The sequence below is a fragment of the Archocentrus centrarchus genome, chromosome 6, assembly GCF_007364275.1.
Source record: "Archocentrus centrarchus isolate MPI-CPG fArcCen1 chromosome 6, fArcCen1, whole genome shotgun sequence".
Classification (NCBI taxonomy): domain Eukaryota; kingdom Metazoa; phylum Chordata; class Actinopteri; order Cichliformes; family Cichlidae; genus Archocentrus; species Archocentrus centrarchus.
This window is the reverse complement of record NC_044351.1, coordinates 15,001,461-15,023,392: the sequence shown is the minus strand read 5'-3', so window position 1 is coordinate 15,023,392 and position 21,932 is coordinate 15,001,461. Positions and strand designations below refer to the sequence as shown.

Genomic DNA, 21,932 nt, shown 5'->3' with positions numbered 1-21,932 from the left:
AGCAACAGGAAAGAAAGATGCCAACAGTCCACTAGTGTCTGTGGGTCATAGCCAATTATTTTCTGCAGCCAAACATTTGAAAAAAATATGTGGTTTAAAATATCTAGGGTCTGCTTTCTTTAGTTTTAATTACTGCTTGTAGCATTTGAATGTGCTAAAATATAGACACATGGCAGCACTGCATATTTCCTTCTATGAGCAGATTGGAGAGATAATTATATTTACTCAATCTTCATTTACATTTTATGGCGCTAGCTTAGAGTCTAAAGAAAAAGGGAGTTGGCTGTTGCTTTTTCACTGCTGCAGACTACCTTATTTTTCTTGTGATATTACTGTATTGCCAAATCTAAAAAAATAGTGGGTAAGGTGAGTGCAATTTTAGTTCACAATGACAAAAAGGTTTCTAATAACCTTTGATGCTTGACATTCTTCCTCTCCCCTAATGTTGTGTCATGTCTCCTCTGCCCACAATCAAACAGTCATAAAATGACCCCTGCAAAACAGGAAGGGCAAAGTTACAAAAGTTTATGTGTTTTCTTGGGGAATATGTGTATAAATCTCAGTGTAATTCAGTTCATTTGATATGGATGTGTGTGTATATATATATATATATATATATATATATATATATATATATATATATATATGGATGGATGGATGGATGTTATTCTCTTAATGTAGCTAATCCCAGACTCCACTGAGAACTGCATGCACAAAAGAACAGTCACAGATGTCAAACACATTATGCTGTTATACAAAAGTAAAAAAAAAATTCAGGCCACTTAAGTGGCATTTACACTTTCATTTATAAGCTGATGTGCAGCAAAAGGCAGCAAATTTGTGAGTGGATGAGAAAAAGAAAGAGGATAAAGAGAGACTTTTTTTTTTTAAATTCATGGATATTTACTGAGCAATGGCTGCAATTCTCATTCAGAGGTTGTGTGGATGTGGACTTGGAGGACAATCCCGGGATCATGAATGGCTTCACTGAAAAAGGTTTTCTCTAAACCTACATACCTATGTCAGCACCTCTGCGAAAGGCTCTTGCAGTAAGACACTTGAATTTTGATTTGACTGTTTAGACTGAGGTTGCGCACAAAATATAAGATGAGTCTGATTGAGGAGCACGTATGGGCACGGCCCAAATCAGTTTGAAAATTGAACAAACTCCATGCTCCATGCGATTTGTGGTGGCTACACTGTCAGGAAGAGAATAGATGTGAGCAAAAAAAATAGAGATTAGTGCCGTTTTTGCCTGCAGCGATAACACAGCCTAATTAAAGTGAACAGAGTTGTTTTTCAGATTCACTGCAGAGCTAAAAAAAAGAAAAGGAAAATCTCCCAGTCCTAAAAACTGCACTGAATAGGCTGAACAACCAACACTTATTTAAGTTCCAGATTTCTACAATGCCAGTGTAGCTGAACAGTGTTGTAGTTTGCTGCGAGTAGAACAGCAGCTTCCTTGCATGTGTTTAGAAAGCAGTGATATTACTCAGCAGCGGTTCTGAGATCAGACATGCTGCAGATAAGCAGTGGGAATCACACATTCACAGTGGGCCTCTGGGCTGCTCCCAGCGCACATTGTTTCAGATGAATGCATCACGACATTTCTCCGGTGTCTCTTTATTATGCGGCTGACAATTCTCTTATGGTTCTCTGTGTCAACACTTGTGTCTGTGCATGTAATGTCTCCTGTTTGTGAGATAGAAGCTGTGTATGGATGCATCTTTTTAGTGTCTCTACTCTAATGGAAAACATGAAGTAGAAAAAACTCCCTTGGCTCCAGTAGTAAATGTTCAGATGTCTAAAAGTGTCAACTTTAGTATTTTCTCATACAGCATATTGTTTAATTCATTCATGGCCAATCTATAATTGTCTTTCTTGAAAAATGTGAATGTGACCAGTTTTATGTGGAAATCATAGTATGAGTGGAGTAGAAGTTTTTAAGACAAACAATACATGTAATACAAATATTTACTGTACGTTTTTTCCTGTTACTTTTCCCAGTGGATATGGTTTTGTGAGAAGCAGACACAAACAGGGAGACACAGCTATCCTTGGAAAGGACATGAAAAAATAAGCAGATGAATAGATGGACACAAAGATAGTGAGGGCCAGAAAGAGGCTGAGCGATGTCAAAGAGGTTGGTGAGGCCCTTCCTGGGGGGGGGGGGGGGGGGGGGGGGGGGGGCTTTTGCTTGTCTGTGCCATCTTCCAGGGCAGTGGAAAAAGTTGGCTTCACGCACAACTGCCTCACAAACAGCTCAGTAGAGAGCCTGGGGAATCTGCTCTATATCTGGTGTTGCATCGCCATCTTTATTTTCCCTGATTGCACTCTTCTCTCACCTGCACAACCTTCCCCTAGGCCTCCTTTCCACCTTCACTGCTCTTCCTGTCTGTTCAGTTATCGGGAAATCAAAAGTTGCAAACTTTCACACAGTTATTTCTTGGAACCAGCCAAGCCCCCCCAGTTCCTGCTGGCTTTTGCTTCATATTTAGTACACAGACACAGGGTTTCTGACACTGTATTGCAAGACCATCAGCATGCCAGGCCTGGGTTTTGCATTGCATTATATAAATATAATAAATACAACAGCAACTTCAAAGTAAAGATGTAAGGTTATATGGAGTTATAACTTAATACATCTCACTTTAGTTCTTTTGAAATGCCACTCTTACTCACAAAGTCATCAAAGCTCAGATACACAGACAAAATACTTGACTATCCTAAGATGATGCATTTTTCAAAAGAAACATGTCCGCTCCACTTTACTGTTTTTTTAAATTTTGGCAGGGAATGTTCAGGCTGTATTGGCCATTCAAGACCCTAAATTTTTTGTTGACCCTACATGATTAATAACAATATTTGTATAAATTTTTTTCTGTATGAAATGCCTGTGAATCTTTCATTTTCACACTGTGGATCATGTCCAAAGGCCTGTTTTGTCTGGTTTCAAATTTCAACGTGGCTTCAGGACTGAGAGGACTGAGACGATTGTCCTTATATTGTCGAAGGCTGGTGGGATCTATCTGTTTGGAATAGCCTCTGAGAAACCAAATGATTTATGTACCTGGCCAGGGTCCCGGTTCAAGGCTGAGCCTATCTGCTCATCACTATAAACAGCGTGCTCCCTGGGTGTCGTGGTGGAATACAAATGCTTGAATTTAGATGTGACCCCCAGCTCACCTGCATCTTTGCCAATTCTAATGAGAAATCTCTGCCTGTGTACCTGCTGTGAAAGAGAGAGCGAGAGTAAAGGAATGAGTGAGTATGAAGCATAGCTGCACACTGAAATAGCAAGCAATTCACAGGCTGTTATTTATGGATTTCTACTGCTTCCTAAATTATACCAGGTATGTAATAACATTTTTCCTTATATTTTTATCGCAATCATTTAAAAGGGACATTGCACATTAATAGACATGTAAACACAGAGTTAACCCTAACCCCAAAAGATTAGGATATCTAAACAGAATGGAGCCATGTGTTTCTCTCTGAAGAGCTGTAACATTGGGTTTACTTTATCAGTTCCAGACTTCACATGAATATCTAAGCTGGAATTATTGCTAGAAAACACATCAGACCTCAGTGGGAAAAAAATCATGCTGGATATCTATACTAATATAACATCCACGTGGATGGCAGGACCCAAGGTTTCTCAGCAGAACACTGGCCAAAGCATCATACTGCCTCCATCTGCTTGTCTTCTTCCCATAGTGCATCCTGGTGCCAGGTGGTCCCCAGGTAAGCGACCAGCCATCCACGAGATTCATGAGTCAGACCAGGCCACATTCTTCCACTTTTGGAAGGGTGACAGGGGTCAGCATGGGCACCCTGATTGTGTATGGCTATGCAGGTGCACTGTATATTCTGACACCTTTCTATCAGACCCAGCATTAACCTTTTTGGCAATGTGAGCTACAGTAGCTTGTCTGTTGGATCGGACCACAAGGGCCAGGCTTCGCTCCCCATGACCCTGTCTCTGGTTGATCACTGTTCCTTCCTTGGACCAATTTTATAGATACCGACTGCTGCAGACCAGGAACACGCCAGAAGGGCTGCAGTTTTGGAGATGTTCTGACCCAGTCATCTAAGTATTACAAATTGGCCCTTATCGGACTTGCTCAGGTCCTTAGGCTTGCCCATTTTTCCTGCATCAACTTTGAGGACAGAATGTTCACTTGCTCCCTGATATATCCCACCTACTAACAGGTGCTGTGATGAAGAGATAATTAGTGTTATCCACCTCACCAGTCAGTGGCCATAATGTTATGCTTGATCGATGTATATGGGTAAAAAACTAAAGGGAAAAGCAACAAAAGGTATATCAGTAAGGTGTTAGGCTACCAGAACCTAATGCACCTTGGTATTGAAGTCTCTGGAATGCCACTTTAGGAATAGAACAGCATTATTTAACATATTGATCCAAAATCTTTCGTAGGTGTTCAAAATGGGTTTGAATGGTGACTGAGAAGGCTATTATTCATGTCATTTTTATACTTGTCAGTTTCAGTGACCCTTTTGGACGGGAGCATTGCCGTTCTGAAAGAGACCCCTCCCACCAGGAAAGGAATGTTTCTTCATACGATAAAATTGATTGCTCAGAAGATCATATTGACTTTTCCCTCCCCTCGGTCTAACAGAGCCATTGCATTCCCGGCTCTGTTATGTTACGGGTCGAGGCTTCAGGCTTTTCTTTTAATTTTTTTGATATATCCGATAGGCATGGATGTCCATGTCAGCTATATTTACATGATGAAGTAGTGTAATGTCAATGCACAGAAATTTTGATCATTCAAGGACTGGCTATCCAACAGAGACAAAATGTAGAACTTTATAAATATAGCTAATATTCTAAGTTTAGGTTTACAGAGACAAAGCTTTTTATTTTTCGGCACACCGGAACATTTTGTTATACTGAGTACTGAAAGCCATCAAGTACTGAATACTAGCATCTGCATTCATATTTGTAATCTTCACTTCAAACAGTTTGTGAATCAAATTAAATTTTCAGTAATTTAAACGCACTATTTATACAGCCATGTTTGGGTATGGCTGCTTCTGTAATCACATCATTTAATGCTGAATAACTTTGGCTTCATTAGTTGAGGATGAAAATAAGCATGCAAAGAATATTTTCTTATATTTAGATACAGAGAAAAGCACTGTTTGCACAAAAACAACCCAGACATTGTTTATAATAACCCAGCTCATAAATAACAGTGTTTGAAACACTGTTTAATGTAAAAGCTACGAGCGGTGAAATGCTCTAATTCATTTTTTGTGTTTAGACAGAGAGGGGTGAGGTGGTTCCTGTGGACATACTGTATTGTATCATTTTATGTTAGGTTAGTACTTCATTATTCTGTCATGTTAAGCCCTGGAGGCATAAAAAAACCAAACCGAAACACCTCTGGGCGGCTTCCCCGGAAGCAAGTGACACACACTTTGTCCTACAGCACCGTTTGACCTCGCAGTCTCATCCCTTTTCTCTACCTGCACTGAGTGATAGATGCAGCCAGAAAAACACTGCAGGCTCCACCCAAGCCTCACCCAGCCATTATCCAACACTCAGCAGACACTTCTCATGCATTAGCGACCGGTCTCATCCCATCAAAGGCAGACATGGAACAGAGGCTGTTAGCGGAAGCTGGCGGACTGTTAGTGTTAAATGGGAGCAATGTTTTCTCCAGAATCACTGGTTGACAAATAAGGGGTGATGGAGCCGTTCTTGTCGGGGGCCATTATTTTTGATGGGACCAGATGATCTGTAAGGATGGAGCACTGTTTTTCTGAGCTGTGACGCCTTCTGGGCAAAATACCAAACCCACTCGAAAATGTTCAGAGTCTTCAAATGATGGATGTAAATGGGAAAGTCACTAAGCTATAACACCAAGAATCTTTTGTTGAGTCTCTGTTGTATTTTTCACCTCATCATCAACCAAAGGCCCAAAGAGAGTTCTGCAGAACATAAAGGAGCTCCCTTTATGAGAAAGCTAAGTCTTTCATTAGTGTCATTAGTACTCATTAGCTAACATTTCAGTCATCCACACCCATGAGACAGATAGAAACATGTTCAGACTAAGCTGGTAAAGCACCAAGAGTCCCGATCAGTCACTCAACCTCTGGGGGCTTTATTTTCATTGTATTCTTTAATCTTCAAAACTCACTCTTTAATTTCACAAAATCCAACGCTTCAATTAAAATTGGGTCATCCAATTACATACTGACAAAAAAAAAATAGTTCCCTCAGCTTAAGGGAGATGTTATCGCTCTCCCTGTTATTTCACTTTTCGTAAAATATCACAAGTTTCTCAGCCTCAGAGCTTAATTAGATCAAGTTCCATCGGAAATCCTTGGACGGGAAATTCAAAATGAAAATTCCCAGCATCTCTCCTTCATGTCAAACACAGTTAGAGGAGTTTATTCAGGGATATCATTGATGAATTGTTCACTTCCCCTGGAGGTGTTTGGCGAGTTTAGCATATGAAAACCTGACTACAGAAACAGAGTGCCCATAGCTTATGCCAAAGTAAGCAAAGCTCATTCAGACTTGACTCAAAGTGAATGTTTGGATCAGTGTTACAGACAAATTGTTGTCACAGCAGCACTTATATATGTACTGTGGTGTATTTTGGTGAATAATATGACTTGTATGGATTACTTGGTTAATGAAACAGTTTTCTTCCACTGAATGGTTGAGAAATAATATGTACAGAGGAAAAGGAGAGCGGGAATAATGAGTGAATTCAATGACTCCAAAGTGCCAGGGTCCTGTGATTGTGCGCCTCCACTCCTATGCTGTGGTTGGCAGTTGGTGTGAGGTGTTTGTGCTGATATGCTGTATTTTTCTTTCTGATAAATGTGGCCCTGTTCACTTTGATCAAATAACTCCACTTTGGTCTTGTATGTCCAAATGCCATAGCTGCAGAAGTCAAACCTAACTCATGTTCTTTTTAGAGAGAAAAGCCTTTCTGTTGTCAACCCTTTCAAATAAGAAACACCTGTTCAGTGTTTTTCTAATTGTACTTTCATGAACTTAAACGTTCATGAAAGTACAATTTTATGAACCTCAGTTAGCATGCTAATGCTAACTGAGATGTAGCTCTTTTTTTTCGGAGTTTCTCCTGAGAGGATTGTGACATTGTGTTAAGACGCACCTGAATCCTCCAGAACAGCAAACTGCTTTTATAGCAGTGGTTACCCTCTTAATTCCTATGGAAGCAGTAAGAGTGTATTTAGTTTTTCACATTATTGCATAGAGTCCTGTGAAAAACCTTCTTTTTCACCTGACAGTATGTTCAGTTTAGCTGCTAATCACTCTTTCTGTATGCTCCTAATGAATATATAAATGGTGGAAAACACTCATTTTAATTGTGAAATTATTAGTTAAGTCATGATTTAGTAAATCTTCCCAATCGGTTAAAAATTTGGTACTGTACAAATTGACATTTATTAATTTAAAATATAAATGCATATATTTTTTTTCTTTTTTTTCACTTTTTTACTTAACTCACAGATCCTTTGATTCCGTTCTGTTTTTCTGAGCTGGCTTAGCATTTTGGAAGGGTTACCTCTTGATTGTGTCTTTTTAATAAGAAAAACCCATGATTTGATTTTCTCACACTTTGAAAGGACTATTGTTTGTGTCCTCTATGTCTGAAATTGGATGGTGAGTCCTTTTGGAGAGCAGCAGAGGGGAAATGATTTGTATTCACCTGCCGTGTCAGAAAGGAGCTGAGGAGGGGCTGAGAGAGAGAGAGAGGGGGCAGTTACATAGTGCTTTCTTTATGTGATAATGGATTGCTCTGACATTCACACACATTGTTGTGTGGTGTGTCAGTTAATACTCTAACTCGTGGGATGAATGGCACATTTTAAACAGATGCCATTAAAGTATTGTCTTGCACTGACGCAGGTGACAGATTTACGTATGATGTGTCTTTTTTATGAAAAAAACCCGTCAAGGTGAATAGATGGCACCTTTATGCACGTGCAACGTATTTGTCATCATTCACTCCTGCAAATGAATTCCTTTTCTCATTTTCTTTCTTTCTCTTTTCTTTTTGTTTTTTATGTAACCCCACTCTCTTTTATTGGCCCAGCTGGGCAACTAGATTCTTCTGTCAGCAGCACAAAAGAGACAAAGTGAAGCCGAGGACGGGCAGTAATGAGCAGCTCCTCTTACAGTGTTACATATAGACCTGCTGTAGTGTTGGGAAGCCTTATGGAGACAATGGCTGGTTTTGAGAGGTCTGGAGTTCTCTGAAGCCCTTCTTTGATTGAGTTTCCTGGCTCTAGGCTCCAGCGTTGAGGATGCTTGTGGAGTGGGAGCTGTTGGTCCAGGGAGGGCTGCGAAGACCCTCCTCTGTGCTGACCTTTCACAGACAGGTGGGGTGGAGTGGAAAGGGTTGACAGTGGAGGAGGAGAAGGAGGGAAAAGCAGGACAGGCCTATTGTGGTACTCTGTGAATGCAGAGGTGGCACTCAATAACAAAACTCACTGCCTCCCTCCACCTGCTGCAGATTTTCTCACAGCTTACTTTTCCCACTTTTAAATGAAATATTCTGGCAAAATGCAGCAATAACATATTGTTCCAGCACACAGTCGGTGTTCACGCTTTGTTGTCTGATGTTGGTGGAAGACAACTGCCAGCACAACTTCCTCTTTATTTGCATTGCTGTCAGCAAGTCTCTAGGGATGCAATGATTGTCAGTTTGTTGTGGCGGTTGCTCCAACACTTTTGCCTCAAGTGAAATAAATCAACAAAGGTGGGATGGATTGCCAAGCATTTTGGTACAGATGTCCATAGTTTCCCCTGTGGATACATTTTAGTCAAGAATTAAATGTGAAAAAGGTCCCAAAAGACAGCAAAACATGAGAAAATATTTTTGCTACAGGGCTGATCGCTTGATCATGAAAAGATCATAAGCAAAAAAACAAACAAACTTTAAAATTCTGGTGTGTTTAGAGTTCACTCGTTATCTGAACGATCTTTAAAGATTACAGCTTTAACAGATCCACATGGGAATCATGGCAGGGGAAGACAGAATGGCAGTATAATAATGCACATGTTTCTGTTGTGGTTTGTGATCTTGGTTTCAGAATTGTTACATTAAAATCTTCTATAAACAGGTAAACAGTATATATCTACTAGTATAGCTATGTTGTGAGCATGTCAGTATGCTAACATTAGCATTTAGCTCAGAGCTCACCCTGGAAATGTGCCTAAAATGACCTTTTTCAATATATATTGAATAACTTTCTCTTTACAAGCATCCTATCAAAGACTTTGCATTAATAAAAACACATTTTGTTTCTTTTCCTGAAAAGCCTCTGAATCCGAATCAATTTCAGCCTGCTGTTTATTCTAATTATGTGTGGAGAAATGGCCGCAGCCTCACTGCCTCTGTCCACCTGCTCCTTTCTCACTGTTGAATTACATGTTCTGGTAGCACGCGGCGGTAACAGATTGTTCCAGCTCGCAGTCAGTGTTCACGCTTTGTTATCTGATGTTGTCGGCAGATTTCGCTAGACTGAATGGTACCCGCACAAAGTGCAGACGGCTCCAAATGACCAGTCGCTCCCTGCCTACATACTGTATCAGCACAATTCAAATTCCACCAGAAGGGTGTTCATTATACAGTCATGCTTTTCTAGAAAGGCCCAGTTGCATCAACTGTTGACTCACAGCAATCATATATAGACAATGTTTCTTTGTGCTACCATGGCTGAAATGGCCCACTGGGATTCGTTTGCTACAAAACATCAGAGCTTTTGTGAGTCAGAGGTGATCATTTCCTGCACACTCTCTCTTACACAGACTCTCTTTATGGCACCCCCTAAGCTTAATGTAAACTTCTCATATTGGCACCATCTTGAGAGACCCTTCACATGTAAGCCTTCCGACGTGGACGTGGTGGCAAACTGAGATTCTAATGAAATCTCTGTTGTTGAGCTCAGAGGATTTTAAGACTTTTCTTTTTGGACTAAACAGATGTCAAACGTGCCTTTTTTTTTTTAAGATTACTTCTGGGATGATAAAAGTGCCCAGGCATCTTTCTTCCTGTTTTTTTTTTTTTTTTCCCATATGTCTGTGTTTGATGAGAGAGTTAAAATTTTTTTGTTGGCATGGAGATCTAAAAGTACTGAAGGGATTGCCATGGATACAGAGTGCCCTTTTGGAGTGCAGGTTTGAGTGGCTCTGCTCTGCTGAAAAGTGTACGGACAGTCCCTATATTTAGCTGGAAAACATTTTTCCACATTTGCTCAACTGAACTATGAGGATTAAATTGCGCAACTCTTATAGCCGCATTTGTCTGAGACCACAAATGCATGGAAATTTCTGTCTGCTGGCTCACAGGATTTCTTCCCACAGGGTTTTTGTTGATTACTTTTTTTTCAAAGCTGCCTTGTCTCTGTGGCCAAAGTTTGTCTTGTGATGTTGTATGAGGATTTTAACAGTTCTTTTAGCTATTCAAGGAGCCAGTCGGCATGCATTCCACCCACTCTTCTTGTATTTGCTCATGACAATGAACGTCTGCTCAGCATATGAATAGCTTCACGCATAACACTCTCATGTGGCAGGGGCCGGCATACTCAAGCTCTGTCCACAATTTGTGAAGATACATAAATAAGGCGGATGTCTATGTCTCACTCTGCACAAACAGAACTATTTGGGGATATTGAGTTTTATGAAGTAGTTACAGTGTATGGATCAGCGTTTGCATAAAGTTCCAGTATGCATCTGCTCGTTCATTCTTGTGTTGCTTTGCCACCTGTTCTCAGTTTCATCCATGCTTTTTAAAAGTGCCACCAGTAGCTGAGCTCATGTACAAGTCAGATGCCACAAATGAACTTTTAAGTCTTATCTGCTAAACTTTTTTAAAAAATATTTTTTTTTTTGCTAGATTGTGAAGCAGTGAAAAAATTGTAAGACCTCTAATTTTCCTCCAGTACTTTTCCTAAGGAGAGGGCTTTCTACACATTCCAGAGGAAATGCACCAATAATGTGACTCAACAACTAAATGCATAGATAAAAGAAATACTTATTTTCACAGTGCTCTTATTCAACATGCAGGGATTTCCTTTTTTATCAGCCCCAATTCTAACCCTAATTCTAATCCCAGCCCCAGGCAATTAGAATATGCAGTTTTGTTTTTATTAATTTCTTCTCCCAAGTCTTGGCAATCAGGAATTAAAAAAAGGAATGAAGGTAACTGATATACATCAAAAGCTATTTGCAAAAAAGTCAGTTTTGACTCTTCCCTAAAATACAGAGCTAAGGTGGCGTTAGGGTTATAAGCTATGATAACTTAGACCACCGAGGGGTTAACGGCACCATCTCATCTAGTGGTGCTGCTTCCATCTGCATGTTAAAGAGGCGGTCTTCCTCAGAAGTGCCGGCGCTGTCTCTGATTAGCATTTAGGCAGAGGAAACAGCGAGGGAATCCTGAAGTGTTTTTGGCACGTATGGCGAGCAAGCTTAGTGAATGTCAATGTGTGGCGCTCTGAAAGGAGGTAGACTAGACAAATTGCCGGACATGTTGTATTAGTAGCAGATGCCAATTAGAATTAAGAGTTGTTTCATATTGATAGGCAGTGGAGTTTTAAAAAAACAAAGCCCTGTAACTTTAAAGGCCTGCCCCAGAGATTTATCGAGCTCCTCCATGAAGTGTGATGACTTGCCTGAAGCAGTTTGTAAAAGAAAGAATTGATGCAGCGGTTTACAAAACATAGGTGGAGATTACATGACAAATACAAGAACCTACACATCCTATAATTTCACCCTGCATTAGGTCATTTCTGCCTGTAGTCTCCAATCCCAAACTAGACTTTAAGTTTACAGTTTGCAAAATTAGTGTTCACATCACATGTAAGTGGTTTATATTACTAATATAAATAGACAGAACCTTGTTTACTTATGTGAATGAGACGCAGACGCATCAAAACCACTCTAGTTTTGGCCAGAGAGCTGAATGCAAATAGCATCTTTACAGTGAATCACATGATTGAAGATGTTTTATTGTCTGGCATTGTACAGTCCAGATCAAGGGCTCTGGTGTGTTCTTTGGGCTGCAGGGTCTCGCTGAACAACAGGACCCCAATTCATATGTTAACCACACCAATTATTTGCATTCACTCCCTCAATTACAAAAGCTAATGAGAAGATTATGGGAAACGCACACTGAAACCGGCTCATGGAATGTCTGTTGTGGTCCTATAGCTGCTAAAAAAAGGCTCGTGAGAGGTATTAGTCAAATCCACTGAACATTCAACCTCATTCATCGTTGCTATGAATCGTATCACTGCTTATTCCTGTTTAGTACATTAGCTGTGAATCTATAGCTTGAGGAAACAAAGCAATAAACTATATTATATTATATTATATTATATTATATTATATTATATTATATTATAATATATTATATTATATTATATTATATTATATTATATTATATTATATTATATTATATTATATTATATTATATTATATTATAATCTGCCGAGACCTTACTATTTTGTTAAACTCCTTTGACTGCGATTTCACCAACTTTGAGACCAATGAAGGACTGTCTCATTATCTTACCAGTAACCCCACCCCGCTCCTCCACTCCTGATGTCTAATAGCACAGAGAAATACATGCAGCCCAAGGCATGAACAGCAGGCACCGAGCACCCGGCAATCTCAGAAAAATAAACGCTTCCAACCGAATCAGTTTCCTCATCACCTCCTTCCTGAGTATGGAGTCGTTCACATCATAATAACGCCTCCACCCCCATCCATTCAGGCATCTGTGGGGGATCCCTGCTGCTCCATTAAGGCCATACCGAGGTTCACAAACCCCCGATTGCATGAGCCATCAATAGCGCTGATTATGGGAGTTAATTAGGGTGCTTGGCATGAGAGAAACACTAGTCTTTCATCATAGATGTTAAAACTGTACAGTACTGATGCAATAGTTGTGATTCTGTCAGGGTTGCAGGATTGCATCACTAATGTTTGGCACAGACAGTGGCAATATCTTTGCAGGTGATTAGCATAAGGCATATGATGTACTATTATCTGTTGCTGTGAGGGGATTTTTCCACACTGACTGCAATTCATTTACACTGTGGCCTGCTTCCATTGTCAGTCCTCGTGCCCCTGTCACCTCTATCTGTGTGCTGAGACACGTCCTGACCCTCACATTCAGTTGACAGCCTGTGTGAATGTGCTGTATCGTGCGTGTGTGTGTTGTGCTACATCTGACATGTGCACAAAACCAATTAGTTTTGGGATGGTGAAGTAGCTGGCCATGGGAAAATGACAATGGAGTAATTGAAGAGGCTGGATGAATGAGAGGCAGACGGCTCAATGCAGCTTTTACAGAGCGGAGTGTTGACAAAATGAAAAGCAAGTCATGAGCGAAGGTGGTCTCATGTAGTCGGAGACAGTAATTAACATTACAGCCTTTCACTTTGCTGACATCAATTTTTACTGAAGAAGCTACTTAGCTTGTTCGGTATTTAAACGCTAGCTTTGCTCATTAATTTTTTTTTTTTCTTGCAATCACTTAACAAAGCTGGCTGTTTGTGAACCAAGTGTTCAGCTATGTTGGCTTTTTTTGTAACTATTTCAGGCAGCCATTAACATGTCTGGATTAAGTATTGTCATATAATACAGTTTGTTTTTTTCTGCTTTTTTGCTTTTTGAGATATCTGCTTTCTTCTGGGTCTAATGGAACAAAGTGGGACTTGCCTTGTGGTGTTTAAAGCACCACAAAATACACTTGGAAAAACTCACTAGAAATATGCACGTAAAAAAATCATGATCCAATTCATGCAGGAACTTTTTTCCATTTACTGAACTACATGTGCCAACCAAATGCAGAAGGAGGCTCCACCAGTGTTTACCAGCCTGTGGGATTGTCATAAGCATGAGCCTCCTGATAGGTGATAGGTAGCTTGGCTGAAGGAAACTGTTCATAAATGGCCCATAATAGGGTCTGTGGATTTTTTCTGTGGAGTAGTATAGAAAGAGAGTTACTGAAAATTACTTACTTAACAGACCTATCGGCTGGCCCATATTATTGTTATTAGCATTTATAATGGCTGATACATGGAAATTTAAAAGGGTAAAGTAGAGACGGGAGTAACACCCTTCAAATATGTTAGTATTGACTTTGCGTAGTTTATCCACCAGAGGGCACTCTGCAACTTCCCCGTTGGAACACCATAAATGCAACAATCAGCTGATCTGAGCAGGAATAGCATAAATGAGTAATCCACAATTTTTTTGTAGAAATAAAGCAAGTTTATTTTTAACTGCACTGTCATGTTATCTTAGTATGGACTCATAAATAACTACTCATAACAACTATTAGGGAAATCTGTTGATTTTTTGTGTGCCTGATAGAAAAAAAATTACATTGGATTCTGAATTCACCAAATATCGGTATCGGCCTTAAAAATCATACATTAGTCAGTCACCATTTTTAAAACACTGGAGGTCGTCATCGTGAGGTTCGTAGTGAACAGTTATTATGTTGACTTTTCAAAGTGAGCTTAGTTCACCAAATCCTCCTCAGCCTTATCTACAGTACATGAAAAAGAGTGAAAAATCCTCACTGGAAGTGCCCTTACCAATCTGTTGTGTTTTTGTCTAAGAGACCATTTCCTTTTCGACGTTATCAGCCATCTGACGGCTTTTGGCACAGCACTCCAAACAGTACTGAGGTTTTATCTGAGCTTCAGCAAGAGAGATTTATTGACTTTGGCCTTCTTGCTTCTGTCAGCACAGGGTGCATAGGAAGGTCCAGCAATAGAGATAGATATTTTGCGATTAGGGTTCACCTTGAATAATTGTAAGCTGAGATGAGAAAATGGTTTTCAGCTCTGGCTTCTTTTTTAAGATGCAGGCCTGCCTTGGCTTAAGCTCAAAATACAATGCAAATTTTTGCCTCGTGGTACATTGGCAAGGTGAAGGCTTTACTCCACAGATTCATCTGAACAGGGTAAACTGTGGCTAGTTTTTGGTAACTTATGTTCTAAGTGATGTTTTCAGGTTGAATGACATGGAATTTCCACAGTCGCTCAGCTGTGAGAGGGATGTGAGAGCTGGCCTTATATCACTGCAGCTCACAGGGATAATTATAGCATACAGACATATAGTGTACACATACACTCAGATAAGTACAGGCACACACATGTATAGTGTGCACAAAGGGAAACTGGCTGGAGCTGAGCTGCTACACCTCATTAAATTGGGAAATGAATCCAGGATGAATCCTTGGCTCCGTTCCAGATAAGAATCTCAAAGTTTATTGGGGATTCACCATAAAAATGTGTAATTAACACATTTATTCTTTTGCTGTCACAGGCTGGCTGTTTTTACTTCACCTTATAGAACTCTCTGTTTGGCCTCAGTTCAGGTGCAAAATGATTGCAGTGTAACACCTTACTAATAACCATGAATGGATTTTGCATAAACAACATCTGATCATAAATTTCTAGCACAAGTTGAAAATAAATACTGAAGGAAGGAGAATGCACAGGTTCAGCACCATTGCCTGCAGCCTGCGAGTTGGCTTGATGAAATGACCCTCTGGATCTTTTTGTGTCAAATCCCAAGCCAGAGCTGCCCGGGGTATAGACAGCAGTTTGATTGGCTACCCTAGGCGAATAATACAGGCCTTCCCAGGAGAGGTGTAGTTGAAGCTGGGGGCAGCAGACATTAGCCTTGGTCTCTTCCCATGCTACTAGGCTCTGAGGCTGGCACTGAATTGTGACTCTAGGGCAGCACTAACAAATACATCAGTTCCCCAAGGAAGACCAGGTCTTACTGCCTGGCTATCTAGCCTCTGGTCCTAGACACGGTTTCGTAACCTCATCTCCAGCCATGACCTGCCCAACGCTCCACGCAGAAGTGCAGCACACATGTGAAGCTCCGCCTTTAGAGGTTTTTCATACAATAACCAGTGTTAACAGTCTGAATGTGATAGTGTACTTTTGTGATAATGCAGCAAATTAGTCTGCCTGAGCTCTAAATTAAGCTGTGACATTTTTAATAGTGTGCCAGTGGATGCCTTGGGTAAGACAAGCAGAGAAGCAAGATTAAAAACAGGTCAGACTGCAGTTATTAAACGCCAGAAAACGACTCCTCTTCTTTATTCTTTTCACTCATCATTTCAGTGCTTCGCTCACATTCATACAAAATACTTTTAATTTCTTTGTGGCAGCACTGAATTATGCAGATTAATATGGATTAAACTGAGCAGTCATTTTGACCTTTTGCTTTTTATATTTCTCTGAGGTTTGAGCCACATTCTGATCTTTGATTACTTCAATATTTGAACATTATCTTCTTCTCCTTCTTCTTCTTTTATGCTCTGCCTCAAAAAGGTAATTACCTCTGTTTGGTTCAAGGTGTAATATGGCAACAGTGAGCTGTCTGGCAGCAAGTGATAATTTTTGTCTTGTGGTTTGTGAAGTTAAATACATTTTTATTTTGCTTTCTAATCAGTTGTAGCCCACTCAACACATGTGCTGTGATGGAGGCATGATTTGATAAAATTGCATAACAAAAGAAAACCCCCATTCATGGAAGCAAGTCACCTCAGCTTAACCTGAACTCTTGTTGGACTTGTAGCAACTGTCCTCAACAAACAGAGATGTCAGACATCTTTGATCTGTCTTGTCAGATATGACATTCCCACTACAACAGTCTCATGAAAGAATGATGGTTCACAATCCAAAATCTGACCTCATTTCAGATCACTTTGCTGCTGGCTCGGCCAGTCAGTCAATCACATTGATAAAGCTCCGAGTTAAATGGAAAGTAAAGTGAGTGTCCCCTCGTCTTGTCCCTTGGCATGCCATCTGCCAGCTGATGTGATCGATATGGCAGAGAAGCCTAATGGCATCATGGCCACGGCAGTGATTAGCCCAGCAAAATGAACCCATGTGGGACCCGTCGGTCCCTATTGGAATGCACTAGATCAAAAAGATAGCTTCAAGCAAATTGCGGTGGATGGTAACCAACATCAATCTGTGGTCAGAGCTATATGTGTCTCTCGCTCATTCTCTCTTTCTTTAACTCATAACCAGAATAGAACGAGCTCCGTATGTGACTGATAGCTGCAGTAACTGGATGTGCTCTTCAGCCCAGTAATCTGTCCTCATGTCTCTAAAAGCATCTTTCTTGCTTTTGTTTTTCTCTTTTCTCTACTTGTAGTTGTGAATGTGCACGTGTCCTCAGAGCCGGTGCGTCGCTGAATTTGGGGGCAGACCTTTGCGTCTCACGTGATGATGGAGAGGAGGAGGATGGATGTAGCACTGCTCGTGCTGTTCCTGGTACACCTTGCCACTTCGCTGGAGGTCCCACTAGACCGTAAGACAACAGATCACACACTGCATACAGCAACATGTTCAAATCCTCCAAAAACGGACTGATCTCAGGGTGTCGGGGTTATATGTAGTTGTGCGTTAAGTCAGTTAGTTGATCAACCATTTTGATAACCAAGTACCTAAATTTGTTTTGATTTCAGACTGTTAGATATGTCATTGTAATCTGTCATTAATGAATGTTTTCACAGGTTTAGCAAACCAAAATATCAAACACATCCATCTGAAATAAAAAAAAAAATGGTGTTTCCACTTGAAGATTGGCTATCAAATAATTATTTTCCCAATCAAATAACTATTTTAGCTCTAGTCTAGTCCAATTGGTCTACACTGTAAACCCAGATTTTGATTCCACTTAAAAATATTGAGTTCATATTACTTAAAATTGCCTAGAATGTGAACATTACTTGTTAATGGTGAGTAGACTGTACTTTTTGAAGGTCTATCTTATTGTAATCATGTGTTTGAGTTCAAACAACTTAATATCATTAAGTTTTGCACCTGCTAAAAATATAGTTTATACCAGCTTTAACAGAATGGATTAACATGCGGCTGCATGGTGGCATGATGGTTAGCAGTGCTACCTCACAGGTAGAATGCCATCTGGAAGGTCTGGGTTCAATTCCAGCTTGGCCCAGGCCTCTCGCTGTTTGGAATAGTAGACATTTGGTTTTTGTTCTCTCGTTTAGTTTTTTATTGTTCCATGGACAAATGTTATTTGTAAATGTTAATGTACCAGCATTCAGCAGGGCTGAGTTTTAGCATGTTTATTTACCAAATTTTAAACAGACACAGTTCAACACTGTGAAAAATATTTGTGTTACTGGGCAGCATGGTGGTGTGGTGGTTAGCACTGCTGCCTCACAGCTGGAGTAGCTATCTGATAGTCTGGGTTCAATTCCACCTTAGCCTGGGACTCTTGCTGTGTGGAGTTTGTATGTTCTCCCTGTGTCTGTATGGGTTTCCTCCCACAATCTGAAGACATGCAGTTACTGGAGTTAGGTTGATTGGTCTCTCTAAATTGCCCACAGGTGTGAATGGTTGTCTGTGTCAGCCCTGCAAAGGCTGGTGACCTGTATGGGGTGTACCCTGCATCTTACTGCCTTGTCAGCTGGGATAGGCTCCAGCCCCCACCACCCCCACACAACCATGAAAAAGGATAGGGGGATTTGATTGATCAAAAGATATTTTATTTTTTCATGAACTATAAAAGATAGGTTTGGTCAATTAGAACATGCAATTTAGGTCAATTGGATATGGAGTAGTGCTTACTTAACAGGCTGAGTTAAATAAACTGTTTCATTACTTAAAAAATTAAGGCAACGAGTTACCTTGGTTTTTTTAAGTAGATTCAACTTATCCGGGTTTACAGTGTAGTCTAATCTAGTCTATTTACCAATTACTGAGCTGAGATGAATTTTTATACATGTAAAGGAAATACTTTTTTGCCTAGTGTGGTTTGTAGATTAACACTGTTTCAGTGTGCTCATTGTGACTGATAAGGACCAACTTTTAGCGCCTCAGCCTGAAGCTTCTGTGGCTTCTATGCATTTGGTTGACCACCGGAGGCTGGCACTCCTCAATGGAGAGCTAGCCCTTGTTATGAGGCATACATATTGCAGGCAGATATTTTTCATCACTAACATCTGGTTCTTTTTACTGTCACTATGTTTCCTTTCTTGTTTGCTGAAGTTCTGGAAGGATGTAAGTCTCAAAGAAACTGAATTCACTGATGAGTTTGAGCTTGCCGTTTGTTTTTGAGCACTAAAGATCATATTTTATCTAGCTGTTCATTATGTTTTTTCAATCACATTGGGGGCTGATTTATTTTATAGGGCACTGCGTGTGATTTAGAGTGGACTTGGCATGTTGCATGCACTGGTTTCTGTGTTTCTTTGTTTGCTGTTTTTGTTCTGTGTGTTTCTGCAGTGGTAGAGTTTCCATAAAGCAATATTGCAAGCAGCATGAGTTCTTACATCATTTGTTTTGTCACAGTCCATTACTTATCTCCCCGGCACTGACAGGAATACATTAGGCATCGGCTCATTGCAATAAAAGGAAATGTACCTGAGCTTTCTGCCTGCACACATTCTGAGAGCTTTTTCTGTTTGTCAGCAAACAGCCGGCTGGTTTTATTCAGTATGCTAAGTCTGCATGTGATTGGTAATGACTGCTTGTGTGGTCAATGCAGCAGCAGAAAAAAAAAGGCTTACTTATGCAGTAAAGGTCCTGATTAAATATCACCCTTTTTTCTGGTCGTCTTTAGTGCCGCAGCCGCCGACCATCACTTACCAGTCCCCTAAAGATTACATCGTCGACCCACGAGAGAACATTATAATCCACTGCGAGGCGAAGGGAAAACCACATCCCAGGTAGGAATCAGCGAATTGGTGTTGGATGAAATAACAACAACAAAAAAAAATCCCCAGGTGTGGATTCAACCAAAATTCTGTAAAAAGTTATCAGCTGACAGCAGGTTTTCTTGGAGTTCAGTTAAAGAATGACAATAAACTTCTAGTTTAATCGAACTTGCAAGAAACCTTATTGATAAAACAAGTCCCTTAGCCCGTTAACCTAACTTTACTTCAGCTTATTCTGAACCCCACACGAGTTTTATATGTAACCATGCAACATAATTTTGAAGAATTCAAGCCTGGCAAATACAGAAGAGTTTGGACAACCAAATCTTTTGAAATACTTGTTTAAAGAACACGATTAGAAACGTTTATGTTAAAGTAAAAATTCAGGCGTAATCAAGGGGCCAATTGGGAAAATTGGTTTTCTGATGCATTATTTATTTATTTTTTTTATCAGAATTAACCAGATTATCATATCTCACTTCAGTGGTCACTTAAAATTAACTGCATTGTTACGATAATTGTCTGCTTTTTCGCTTAGTTTCTCCTGGACGAGAAACGGGACCCACTTTGACATCGAGAATCATCCCAGTGTGGACATGAGGCCGCAGTCTGGGACTCTGGTGGTGGATATCAGCAGAGAGCGGGCTGAAAATTACGAGGGGGTGTACCAGTGCACAGCGAGAAACAAACACGGAACTGCTGTTTCCAACAATATAGTTGTTAGACAGTCCAGTGAGTAAAGTCTGGTGTATCATTTCTTTAAAATCACTTTACTCTTCTTTCATTTTGTCATGTGTATCTCATCAAAGTCACCTCCTTTCTTCCCTTTTTTCTAACAATTAAGTTGCATTTTCCACCTTAAGAGCACTCCTGGAAGGTAAAAGTTGTTTGTATAAAGGTGCATGTTTTATTTTGTAGGTTGAAATAGTAAATATCGGTGATTGAACCTTTGTATTTCCCCCACTTCCATATTTTTATTCAATTAGGTATCATCCCTCTCATCTTGCCTTGTCAGTGCAGTCGTCATGCAAGCTATGGTCCATTAGAAACCCATAATTCATGCCAGTTTATGATTTGATGATGATATTCTCCAACCGTTGCAGGATCCCCCCTGTGGTCAAAGGAGAAAATCAAGCCAATTGTGGTTCAGGAGGGTGTGTCCTTAGTGCTGCCGTGTCGCCCCCCTGCAGGCCTACCCCCTCCCATCATATTCTGGATGGACAACAGTGAGCAACATGATCTCACATGTTTCTTTGTGGTACCATGATGTATAAGAATAAGCATTTCAGTTAAAGTAGCTACTGATTTATTTTTCAATTACCTGTTCTCTCTTACAACAAATCATTTTTGCTGTGTTTCCTTTTGCGAGCTAGGTTGTTAGAAATGTTGAAATTATAACATATTTTTCTACTGTTCCATTTATTGATTTCTATTCATTCCCAAAAATTTTCCATAAGAAACAAAAACTGAATGGCAACTAGCATTAGCCCGATGATGTGCATTTCAAAATGTGACTTTTGTATGCATTACGTGCACTGAGACCTAATTTTGGAAGAAATACAGAATCGTGCAGCTGCCATCCATAACCTACACTCTCTCAAACACTGCTCTGATTAATGTGAATTTGATGCTGTGCATTTCAGACTTTCAGAAGCTACCTCAGAGCCAGAGGGTGTCTCAATCTTTGAACGGTGACCTGTACTTCTCTAATGTTCGCCGAGTCGACACCAGGAGTGACTATATTTGCTACGCCCGCTTCCCACACACACAAACCATCCAGCAGAAACAGCCCATCACTGTCAGGGTCCTCAACCGTAAGTCTTACTCTGTGTGCGATACAGCTCGAGGCATTGCGACCTAGCATGACTGAGACTTTTAGAGAGAGTAATGTGTGTGCATGCTTGTACAGTTCGTTTATGGTAGTTTGTGCAGGCATGATGGCGTAGGAGGAAAAGAGCATTTCCTATCTATGATGGCATCCTCGGGGACTGCCACACTGAAAAGACATATTGTTGGCGCTCTCGCGGTTATCTGCCAAACAGACATTCAGTATTACTTCTGTAATATGTTCTGCATACACATTCACCACCAACAACAAAGGCTGCTCTCATCTCAGCTAACATGACGACAGGCTGTCTGCACTAGATTTTTATGGCAACAATTAGTTCATTGCAGTTTTTTTTTTTT

The 21,932-nt window shown here is 40.3% G+C and overlaps 1 protein-coding gene across 4 annotated transcripts in view; it reads left to right on the top strand.

Moving 5' to 3' along the window:
- Positions 1–21,932, top strand: part of LOC115782359 (neuronal cell adhesion molecule-like) — a 77,496-nt gene that overhangs the window by 32,812 nt on the left and 22,752 nt on the right. For 3 of the 4 annotated variants that reach the window (XM_030732502.1, XM_030732503.1, XM_030732501.1), the window contains exons 3-7: positions 17,216–17,371; positions 19,652–19,757; positions 20,284–20,477; positions 20,849–20,971; positions 21,389–21,559. In XM_030732502.1, the coding sequence (XP_030588362.1) occupies positions 17,287–17,371; positions 19,652–19,757; positions 20,284–20,477; positions 20,849–20,971; positions 21,389–21,559 (679 nt within the window). In that variant the 5' untranslated portion in view covers positions 17,216–17,286. Of the gene's footprint in view, positions 1–17,215; positions 17,372–19,077; positions 19,090–19,651; positions 19,758–20,283; positions 20,478–20,848; positions 20,972–21,388; positions 21,560–21,932 lie in introns of all 4 variants that reach the window. The other variant, XM_030732500.1, reaches the window with a different exon arrangement.